The sequence below is a fragment of the Acromyrmex echinatior genome, chromosome 9 (assembly GCF_024713525.1).
Source record: "Acromyrmex echinatior isolate Ae372 chromosome 9, ASM2471352v2, whole genome shotgun sequence".
NCBI lineage: Eukaryota > Metazoa > Arthropoda > Insecta > Hymenoptera > Formicidae > Acromyrmex > Acromyrmex echinatior.
Window position 1 is genome coordinate 3007338 of NC_141860.1, and position 12745 is coordinate 3020082.

The window sequence follows — 12745 nt, forward strand, 5'->3', positions numbered from 1 at the left end:
GAGCCGTATTTTATTTCTGTATCGCGACCTGACAGAGATGAACAAACACGTGCTGCACCCAAAACCTTGGCCCGAATCGCTAGTTATTCAGCCGACCGCGGATTTGCTTGACGAAATTCGCTAAATTCACTTGTGGAATCGCCCGGCCGACTTTTCGTGAAATCTATACTCGTGACGCCTCTCGGGTCTCGTAATTGATTCACAGAAAATAAATCGTAACAAGTTAATTTCAATTCTAGCTAGCATTCATAAATTTCAAATATATGAGAACGCTGGGAGATTTGAAAAAAAGAATCAGAGCTATTTTGGTATATTATTTACATAAAAGACAATATTCCTCATATAATTGCATAAGTAAAAGTATAAAAATTTATAAATATAACCTCCCCAGAAAATAACTTACCCAGAATGGATCGATGATTCACGGCGTGGATGGGAAACAGGCGATAAGGCGGGAAAATTAAATTTGACGAGATTTAACAAAAGACGCTTCTTTATTATTATCCTCTCTCGATAACAAGTGACTAGCACTTCGAATACAGCGATCGACATCTGCCTGGAATCGAATTACGCACTCTCTCACTCACTCACATACACATACGTACATTTCAGAGGGACGCTAATTTCAAGTGGAATGTATCGTGAAAAAGAGAGACCTAGCTTCATCGAATGGTATAATATAATATGCTCTTTGCTTTTGGTTTCTTGTTTTATACCTCTTGCCTTTTTCCCTCTTTGCAACTTTATTAATCGTATTTCTTGTCTCTTTCGAAGTTCATCAATTTTTATATCAGACGACAGAAAACGAAGAAACAGAATAAAAGACAAAAAAAGCAAGAAGTTAAAAGAGATAAAAAGCAAGAAACAGAAACGGGAAGCAAAGAGCATATTGTAGCTTTTTTTTCTGCTAAAAAGGGATCGTGCAATACACCGCTCGTTAATTCCATTTTCTTAAATGTAATGTAAATAGAGTCGCTTTTTTTTTTCTTCATTAACACTCGCATCAAAAAGTCAGCGGTTGGCGAAAAAGTATAATGGACTTTACATCGTCCGGAAGGCACTCTCAAAGTGTTTATGAACTACAAACCTCAAAAGTCGATCATAATCTCTATGCTTGTCGTAAAAAAAAAATGATTTACAAAACATCGCGCGCGATTGAGGAGCTTAGCAAAAAAGGCAAACAATCAACATTTTTTACGGTAGAGTAGACGATAATCAATCTATCATTACTGACGAATGCAGCATGATAATCATTCACAAACGATCGTTAATATTTTTTTAATCCATTAATCATAGTGGAAGTAATAAGGTGTGTACGTGCGCATTTTTGCTGGCCAATGTCAGAGCGTCTCAATTCGCATTTTGAATAATTTCTAAGGGGAGAGATTTTCAAAGAAACACGAAACATTAAAATGCTCACTTTAGGATTAACTTAGGAGTTTATTTAATGTATACTATATAGTAATAAAACTTGTTTAATTTAAACGATATGCAACGACTGTATGAATAACTACATTATTTCCTCTTTTGTTCCCCCTGTCTTATTTAATCCTTGACTTATTTAATCTGTTCCAACGTAGTACAGCAATGTCGGTTTTTTAAAAGATGTATGCAAGTTATGAATCGTCAATTTAATTAATTCTAAATCTTTTTTTTTAATAAATTTTTTCGTTTGCATTGACAGGTAACCGACAGTTACAGTCGCGTTGCTATGTGTGTGTGAGTAAAAGATGGCGAATTGAGTCACGCCCAGATACTGCGCAGAACGTGATGAAAATACGTCCGAGAAATGAGTACACATTATTATGATACTTCCACTATACCATTAATAGCCATCCCTTATCGTTTATTCTAATCTACGAAAAAAAATATATATATATAAATTGTAATAAAATAACAAAATTCATCTTTAATTCAAATTTATATTGTTTCATTCTTTTTTTACGATCATAATATTCTTGAATATCAGATCAAATAAATAAATCAAATTAATGATCTTTAATTGTAAATATTTTAGCGTCCGCACTCATTATTTCTCCTCTTTCGTATGCAAATCTTAATGATTACTTAAGTCTCTAAGACTCTCCGCAGAGTATAAGTGAACGTATGCGCTATTTACACTTAGGCTACTTTCTTTAGGAACATTAAAGTCATCGAATCAATCACGCCTGATGGCGAAGGTGTTGAAGTCGCTCTCAATAAGAGCGCTTGCAAACATCTTCCTGATACAAATAAGGCGATAGGCAGAAAATCGAATCGAATTGCGATCTCTTCGACTTGGTGGAAATATCGAAATTTGAAAGACTCACGGGTTTCGTTCGAAAGAAGATTAGAAGAAAAAAAAACCCTAAACAGTATCTTATTCTCGCTCAGTAAATCACAATATTTAATTTTAAAATCGAACAAAAAAAAGATGGGAAACAGAATAGAAGTGTGAAAACTGTGAGTTTAAAAATCATGTAGAAATCTTTCGAGTTTAGAAGAGTTATAAATATCATAAAAAATAATATAAAACATTTATGAAACTCATTACATTTCATATGTACTGTTTAGGGTTAATAATGTAATAACTTAAACACCAAGAGATGTGTAAGTATTTTATGTATCCCAAATTGTAAAATTTGCACTCGCGGAACCAATTGCGGGGCGATTCGCAATCATAAGATTATTCTTGATCATTCTAAAGATTACGTCGTTCAGGAACAACTTGCCAGTCACTTGTAATCTACACTGTAAAATATTGCAGTATTTAAAAAAGTACCTTTGCATATCACAAACAATCTCTGAGTCTACTCACTTTTTACCCGCCATCGACAGCAGGATTACACGCGAACACCACGTAAACATCCTTCTTCAGGACACGAAACAGTTTTTTTTTTTTTTTTAGATGAATGTTGCCGCCCTCCATGACTGGGACTTCTCGAAGTGAACTTTCAGCTACCGGATGTTAAAAAGAGCCTTAGATACTCTGCACTTCAGACTTCTAGAGTGTATCGTACCTTGGATCCTGCATATCTTCAAAGCCAGAAAATCAGTCTTACGTCCTCGGAGTTTTAGTTCCCCGAATATGCTTCAAAACTTCGGGAGTTTGATTGCCATTAGCAAATGCATATTTCTTCGCCTGAAGAAAAGGATCGCTCTCTCGTCAAAAAGACGCTTCTAAGACCGAGAACAGTCTTCGGATCCTAATGATAACCGTATTTCTTCAGGAAGGCACAAAGGAGATTCTACGTCCTTATCAGGACCTCGTCAACGATTGGAGTAAACGTTACTGCTGAGGACGACGATGTCAGTTCTCTTGCCTGGCTCATCTCGTCCTCCGAGGAGGAGGGCGCATAGAAGGCGTCATATACTCAACGATGGCCTCTTTTTACGATCCTTGGTGGTGTTCTTGCCGAAGATCGTCCCGAGGACTCTCGAGACTGAGTGTACGCCCAGTTTTCTGCGGATCGGCAACGCTCGCAGAAGTTGGACCGATCTCGCCTCCCGCAGGAGTGCCTGAAAAGCTAACGCCGCTCCCGCGGGACTCTCCGCGGCGCTCACCTCGTAAAACTGACATCCGTGCGCCAGCGACAGCTGTTGGCCTTCGTCCACGCACACTTCTCTGCAACAAAAACGTTTATTGATCCCTCTTTAACGACCTCTTTGACGAATGCGCGCCGTCAAGATGCCTGAGATTTAAAGAAAAGATTTGAAACACCAAAGAACATACTTGCGGACATTCTGAATTACTTCAAAATATTAATAGAAGATTCCTAAATAGCTTTTTTTCTTAGCGCTTCGAATTCTTTTCTTTAAATCTTTACTTAACTAGTTTTCGCGAGTTTATTGGACCTCAAGATGGTTGCATCGCATAGAGACGCCAGCGCAGAAGGGCGTCGTTCGGTAAGGAAAAAAATTACTGTTAAAAAATTGCGATCTGCAGCAATTTTTGAACAGTAATTTTTATTTCCCCACTATACGCTGGTATTTGAGAATCAGTTTATAAGCAAAGTGAATATTAAGGCCGTATCAGACTGCTGACTCTGACTGCCGATTCTAGTTGATCGATCACACTTGATGTTTGCTACCGACTGACTCAATATGTTTGTATAGACTATAGATTCATATATGTGGATTGTATAAAAAAGTAAAATTTATTAAAACGCGAGTAAATCTTAGAATATGTCGGATACAATACGATATCTGAAAATCGAGACGTGACTGAATTTTAGGTAATCTGACTGATAGATTCACAAAACTTCTTAATATGCAATGCAAATATGTTGTTAGGTTATGAACGTAAATATAACAAATAATCATGTATTTATTCATATAATTGTATCATATCATTGTAACTTTTGATTTTCTGTTTCTGTACTAGGCTGTTTTACAAACTTCTTTTTCTTATACACAAGACAACCGCCAAACTATCACGTGATTAAGGGGATCTTCGGAAATTCATACAGGGGATTGAAGGAAAGAAAAAAAAAGTGGATTAATAAAGTAGTAAAGCAACTTTCTAAGACCATTTTTATAATTAATATTTGCCTGGCTACCCTCCCCCCCCCCCGCGCTCTTTCTAAAATGATACGTATTATGTATAAAGAATATCATTATCTTCAAATAGTAAAAGCTTCAAACAAATCTTAAGAAAAGCTATTTTGCACCTTAAATTAATATTCTTTGTACTTTTCACAAAATCAAGTGGCATTTTATTTTTAGAAAAGAAAAAAGGTTTTAAATAGAACGTTAATCGTTAATCGTTGTATATTAGAAGAGTGTAACAAAAACTAAATTGGAATTTATATCTATGACGTCACAAATAGTGACGTGAACAAAGAAATATTGCGGACGAACAAGTGTCCGTACGATATGTAAAAGAATGTAAACAAAAAGAATGTTTTAAAGGATAAATACTAGACGATAAAGTGTCGTGGACGAAGAAATATATTAGATGGTAAAATGTCTAACAAGTGTCGATGATAAAATGTCGAACGATGAAATGGTAGAAGGTGAAGTGTCCATAAACCATCTTTACTAATGGCGAATTCGGAAACATTAGTGCGCACTGATGCATATTAAATCCGTTGTACACTGATTTAATTTGAGTATAAAAATGAAATGCGAATATTTCAAATTATGAAATACATATTTTATCTAATAGTACAATAAAATGTATTAGGTGTTTCACGATTTAATCAATTTCTATGTTTATTTATAAACATATCTTTATGTTATTTTGTGTACGACGGCTTTAATGTGCCACCAGTACGCACTGTGAATGCATCCAATAAAATTCACTATTAACTGAGCAATTTTTTTATTTTAAAAGTCAAAATCCGAGAATTAAATTTACGTAACTTAAAATTATGTAAGGTAAAAAAATATTTGTTATAAACAATTTTTGTTATAAACACAATATAGTTGAAGAAAATTTCAGAATCCACTGAACCCGTATACCGATTAGGGTTAAATCTCAACTTCTCCAAACTCCTTCAAACTTATCATACAATATATTTAAGCATAACAGAGTTGGATTAAAAAATGTTACTATTATTATATTAAAAACCAAAAATTGTAAAACTCGAAACATAAAACATGAGGTTTACTACGTAAGAATTTGCGTAAGAATTTTTATTTCGTAGTAGCTTTGGGATTTGAATTCTTAAAAATAAGAAAATTTTGAAGTTCTTTTGACTTTATAACTTCGAAATCGTAAAACTTTGGGATTTACGGCTTCTCTGCTTTATAACTCTCTTTATAATTGGAGACCCGAAATACGCTTGTGTGTCGGTTGAGAGGATCATCATTTCGTATGATTCACAAGGAATGGTTTATGTCGCGGAACACTCGAATCATGTGTTGAAACATCGATTGGGAGCGGCGGAAATGCAGACCGGATGCTGCAGGCATTCGCAGATTTATACTACTGGCGGACATTCCCCAAGTCAATGGAATCGCCCAAGGCTGGAATTAAATCCTTGCAAAACGGCAGAACACAGGACCGACGACGGATGCTATGAGTTTGGCAAACGCCAGACGCGTGGAGAGAGGTGATTGAACGGCGACCATAAAGACCATAAAGACCATACATTTATGAGAGGAAGCGGAGTCACTGGAATTTCACCAGGACAGAGACGCCAGGCGCCACAAGATATTTATGATGTTAGAATTAATAAAAGCTTTGTCGGAGCTGTCATACATATTTTTGTACAGTTATAGATTACATGCAGTGTGATAAAAAAAACCATTCAGTAGTTATATGGTAGCTAGTACACACCATACTAAATAAAGAAGCTAACTTAAAACCAAATTTAAGAATATTAATATATATTCGCAGAAATATTTAATTTACTTAATTTTAAAAATTAATTTATTTGTCTTTAAAGTCATTTTAAAAGTCAAGCACTTTATACTCCCATAAATTCATTTAAAATAAATGAAAACTTTAATAACTTACAACTTGAAACTTTTCAAGATTCTCGAAGCTAAAAAATTTTTAAATAATTTTATATGTTTAAGATATATATACAAGCACTTGATAAATTTAACATCTTATTACTACTCAAAAAGTTTTAAAACATTAGATTAATCTAAGTATTACATTAGTGGCTTTTCAAATCGACCTTCAAATAATTCGACGATCAACGGCCGCAGAAATGCTTTATGCATTTTAATTAACAAAAAGCGCAGACCAAAAGATCCAGATCCTTAAGATGCTTGGAAGGCAGAAGAGCGAAGGGGGCAGAAGAAGGGAGGTATATCCCTATATTTTCAGCACAGAGAGAGCACAGCTCTGCGTGTGGGGTAGAGGAACTCCGATATTTATGAAGACAATTAAATTCGTAAGAACACATGATCCTCACAGGGCGCGCGTCGAGGAAAGGGCACGTGGGAGGCCGAGCGATTAGACGCGATCGTGCACAAGCCGACGTGCCACGCTCGCGGCCGTTAATATCTCCCTGTTCCCTTTTATATTTTATATAAGTACACGAGACGATGCCCCTACATCGTTGTTTACGAGCAACGAGTGTTGGTTTCTGTCGTTCCCGCGCTCTTTCTCAATTCGCAGTAGACGGACGAAATATTTACGATTCTGAGACAAGAAACGCGTCAATACACTTAATCGGATAATATATTATAAAAATGGTACAGATATGTGAAAGGATGGCGAAGATCTGTGGAGAAGAAAAGAAGCTGTATTTCAAGTACAGTTGCAAATCAAAATGTTTTGAGAGATTTTTTTTAGTAATAGAAATTCTTCAAATTAAATTGGAGATTTCTAACAACGACAACTTAGGAAAGGGAAAGTTTAAATCTAAAAATACTTAAAAATGCGAAAGTATTTTTCAAAGAATTGAAAAAATCAAAGTATTAGAAAGATAGAAAATCAGAGTCTGAGAAACTTAAACTGAGGTTTAATCAAAACGGAAGTGGCACTTCCTGAACCAGTCTGTCGCACCTCGCTGCGGATTGTCGGTCGCGATATTTCGAGATAAGCGTTATCGATGCGTAATATTCGCGACTGAACGACGCGACAGGCTCTCCGGATGCGTCTAAAGCGGCGAAAACTCGTTCTCAGAGTGGAGAGTGGACTCACCAGCCCTGCAGCAAACTTCACTCTAATCTTTATGAACTCCATTAAGACGACGAACGTAGCTACCGGTTAGAAGCTGCGACGCGACGTCGTGGTTCCCTCGCTTCACGTATCGGGTCTTCCCCGAGTTCGATTTTCGCGCGTCTTCTCCGTTTAAAAGTTTGAAAATTTAATTTTACAATTATCTAAAATAACACACATGAGTTCTTAAAATTGCTTATCCTTCTTCAACAAGTTTTCATTAAAAAAAAAATTAAACATTTAATACTTCATAAATTATTGTAATATCAAAACTAAAATTTCGATAACTTAAAACTTCAAGCTTTTCAAGATTCTGGAAACTCTTTACGATTATGAAGTTTTACAATCTTATAATAAATTATTTATTTTTCAGAAAATTAAATCATTATTATTTTAAACTCTCATAAAAGTCTGTGCTTCGGAAAACTTAAGATTTTGTAATAAATAACAAATCGTCTCTTAAGGCGCTTTATTTTATTTCGTGGTCTCACATATAAAGTAGCGTCACACTCGATAAGATTAATTTAAACTTGATCAGTTTCCCTGCATGCGACACGCAAGGAGAAGCACGCTGTAATTTATGACCCGGGGATCGATGGATCTTTCGAATAATTCCGGTTTAATTAAATTTCTCGACGATAATCGTGACAGTTACGAAGAGCGTGTATCTTTTACATGCCATCAAAATGCCAGTTACGTAAATCTTATTGCTCTTTTCCCGCTAGTGCCGCAATCGCGTCGCAAATCGATGGCCAATCGCTCGCTTGCAACATCATTTGTGACATTTTATTTGTGTGACATTTTTGGTATTTGCTCGTGGCATCAAGACACTCCATCGTCTTTCCCTTTGTTAACTCTCCGCGAAATTCTCAGCACGAATGCACGATACTTTATTTACCTCGATTATACTCGTGTAAATCTTGCAGTAAAACTCGCTCGATCTCTGCTTCGTCATCTTCGTTGTTAAAGATGACTCCGAAGTTAAAAGGTTGAAATGTTGAAAGTCCCTTAAATCTTATTATATATTGTAATTAATATTTTAATCTATTTTTTTCACCCCTTTTTTCGTCTACATAATATTTAGTATTTTAGAATATCGGAGATGTCACTTTTAAAATAAGATTCATAAAATTGTTCTAATTTTAAATACTTGTATCTTTGTAATGATGTATCTTTCGAGTTTTAGATCCTTGGAGATCATAGATTGATAAATTGTTCGTGGAAAAAATGATTTTGCTGAAATGTCTGAGACTTTATCTATATACAGACACAGACTTGAAAGTAATTTTATTGAATTATATATCAAAACAATTATATGGACCGCTTAAGCATTCATAACAATGATGTAAAAAATGTTAATATTTTAACAACTTTTTGAGTATCCTACATAATTTGATGGTCCAAACAAAATTATTTTCAGATTTGTATCAAATTAAAATCGTTAGAGAGATATTTCAATAAAATTGTTCTTATTGTGTTGAATAGATTTTCTAATAAAATTTTTATATTTTTAATCGGTATAATTACGCATCCAGTCTTGGATCAACTTTTATTTTAAAGAAGATAAAGCATAAGCGGCTTCGTAAATTCCTTCGTGAATGAAGTCCCGGTACGGATGTATATTTTTTCAAGATATCCTGTATGGTAGCATCAAGCGCATGTAATTGCGGCGCCGCCGTCGTTACTAGATCATTGGTGAGATTTCTCCCGGTATGCAAAGTCCCATAAAGGCAACGTAAAGAGAAGGTGGCTCGAAAAGGAGGCGAGAAAAGGAGCGTGTCTTCGTTAACGACGATCCGCATTCCTGCGGGAATCGCGCGGGAAATTCCTCGCTGACCGATGAAGAAGGGATACCAAGTGGAGTTCTGTTCACCTATGTGTTTCTTTCGCAGCCACAACGATCAAGCTGCGATCTTCGGGATACGAGCGACGTGATAATGAAGACAATTCGTTAGCAAAAAAAAAGGTCAAAATAAAAAATTATCCGGCCATTAATCGTATAAAAGAAATGTCTCTTCTCAAAAAAGACTTACGAACATGACTTTAAATGGGATGATGTAAAAATATTAGGTAGAATCATCTTATAACAAAACTGATCTCGAAGTTGGTTTCTAAATATTAAGAAACAGGAGCGTGGATTGAACAGACAAAATGACGCAGAATCCCTTTCTGATTCCCTATTTTTGTTATCCCCTTCTTAATTATTCTCCTTTCTTGTTGATTAAGTTTTAATAATCTTAAATAAAATTTTACATTGACTAATACTTGAACAATTTTATATTAGGTGTTGGAATTAATTCGTAGCGTTTTTTAATGAAAGAATATTATTTATTTCACATGAGCATTAAAAAATACATTAATGAAAGTACTTCCCATCACTTGTAAAACGCTACGAATTAATTCCAACACCTAATAAAATTCTATATTAATATAATTAAGTACAATCGTAAATATTTCTTTTATTCATATATTTTATTATTAAAAGAAATTTTATTCCTCGAGTAAAATTTAATTTCACTTATAATCAACTAAGAGAATTCGAACTTAAGAGGAAATATTTTGTTTTCTTTTTTTCTTCGTGCGTTTCAAAGAAAACCATCGATCCGCGAATCCACGACATGATAAGTTCACAAAGTGCGTGTCAAGAAATTCGAATATTTATTCGCACGGTCATCACTGTCCTGTTAATTTATCTGCAGCGGACATATGAGAAATCGATTTAGTAAGGCTAATGAGCCGCCACTCTTTATTATACAAGTTACAAGCAAAAATGGCGCGTACTTGTATTTCCTAGCTTTCTCTCACCCGAATCATGCAATGTCGATGATTCACTTTGAAGCCATTGGTTGCATAAAATGCGACAAGATATATTAGCCCTCAAGAAATCGCACACAAGACTTGTTTGTATCACGCATCTTTTACTGAACAAGCTACATTTTTCCACATTCTTCGTTCGAACATAACTATATAAAAACTCATACATCGAAGAAATTACATCGTTTTATAGAAGCTGATCACGTTGACAATTATCACTGCATTTGCAGAATTGCAGTTTGCTAAATTAGATTATCGTTGAAAGATTAATATTCCTTTCATAAATTAAAAAAAAAATTAATCTCATAAACTTTGTAGTAAAAATTTTTCAATTCTTAAGTTCTTAAATATCTCCGGAGATCTAAATTGCTAATTCTTAATTTTAAGAATATATAACCATACACAAATTTTTCTAAGAACATGACATAAAATCAAGGAAATTCGTGTAATTTAATCATCTTTACATTTGCTCAACCAAACTATTACTTTTGCTCAACCACTATGATCGGCTACTTGATATGACATTCATTTATTAGCATACTTGTCGAACCGCTGAAATCCTCGAATGGCAATGCGTGAAACGTGACACGTGACACATCTAAGCGTAGACCGCAGTGTCAGTATCGGATGCCGCTGATTCGAGAGGTACCCGGTAGTGATTGTGTCGTTCGTCGCGCGTCTAGAAATCGTTCACGCGATATTTCGCCACGCCAGATCTGTTTACCTGTCCAAGTCGCTTGACCGACTTGGATGAATCGCTCGCCGGAGTTGACGTGCCAGCCGGCCGATTAACTTACTCCGTCATCGCGTGGCCGATCGAACGTTCGGTTCGTTGAACTGGTTTTTGCGAAAACGCGCACTGTACCGGTGAAAAAAAGAAACTCACGCACGCGCGGCAAAAATACCTCTTGAACAAAAACGTCGTGTAAAAAGTTTCCAGTAGTAAAATTCCGGTAGTTCGTGAATGGACGCGAAATATATTAGGTCATTTAAAAAGTCTCCGCGGTTTTTTGTTCAATTTTTGAATGAAAAAACCGCGGATACTTTTTAAATGACCCAATACATGCGAGAGAAGTCATAAGAATTAGTAATATCGAACTATATAGCTTAGAAGATTTAGATATTCAGTTCTCGTTCTGAATGTTCAAAGATCTTGTGTAATTTAATTACATAAGCCTGTTCTATGCGCACTTAAGGAGGTTATAAGGGCATAAAACATATATTAATATTTACACTTTAAACAAACTACATACATGTGAAAGTTGTTCATAACATTTTGTTTTTATTGATATAGATTATTTATTTTATTTGATATTAGTTTTATTATATTGTTATAAACAAAAATTTTAAAAATAATAAAAATCTAAATTTTTTTATATAATAAATATTTTAAGTATTAAAAATGACTTATGCAAAATTTCATTGAGATTCACCAATTAGTTTATAACAAATAAATATTTTATTTATTGAATAATTAATGTCTGCATCTCAATGTAACTCTATACATAAATATTTTTGAATAAAGTACTTATATAAAAAAATTAACATTTTTATCATTATTTTATAATACATTTTCATATATTTCTATTAGAGTACAAATTTTAAAAATATTACTTTTTATTGAAACAACTTTTGATCAACTATTTCTAATTTTGTTGTACTACTTTTAAATGCAATTTAGAATAATCTGTAATTTTTTTCAAATAATTCCTAACATATTACATTTGCTTTACAACCTCCTTAAAGAAACTTTGGAACACGAAGGATCAAAATACCTCATTTTTCTCTTGATAAGACACAGAAGCAATTCGTGGTAAGCAACGTGAGCGTGATGAACGAGTGTAGAAAAAACAACAAAATCATGCTGGAACAACCCGATAAAGAACTGCCTGAAAAAATACGAATCGCGTGGCACACGCGAAATCTCATCCCATCTAGGAAACAGCCGGCGAAGATTCTGTTACTCGCAAGTGAAAAGTGAACTACAGAATTAACGGAGGCCGAGCACACATACTTATCACGCGCACGTGTGCGATCAGCTGGGATAAAATGCGATGCTAAAAGAAAAGGAGGAACGATCGAATAATCGACGATTCGCCGAAGGCGATACATGAAGCCGTGTCGCACGATCTCCGATCGCGCGACGCGAAATGATATTGTAATTCTTGCGTCGAGCGAGCCACTTAAGCGGCCCTCATACGATTCGTATCGGGCAATCGAATGAGCTCTGCAGTCCGATAAATCTCAATTCTGCAAGAATTGAAAAGAACGATTTTGCTAAAACGTCTAAAGCAAGATACAGATCTGAAAATAATTTTGGGTCATCAACGT

General features: G+C 34.9%; 1 protein-coding gene across 3 annotated transcripts in view; it reads right to left on the reverse strand.

Moving 5' to 3' along the window:
* Window positions 1-475: 475 nt before the first annotated feature.
* Window positions 476-12745, reverse strand: part of LOC105151200 (ras-related and estrogen-regulated growth inhibitor) — a 43277-nt gene continuing 31007 nt past the window's right edge. For 2 of the 3 annotated variants that reach the window (XM_011064758.2, XM_011064757.2), the window contains one exon: window positions 476-3604. In XM_011064758.2, coding sequence (XP_011063060.1) covers window positions 3346-3604 — 259 coding nt within the window. In that variant the 3' untranslated portion in view covers window positions 476-3345. The remainder of the gene's footprint in view (window positions 3605-12745) is intronic. The other variant, XR_015546104.1, reaches the window with a different exon arrangement.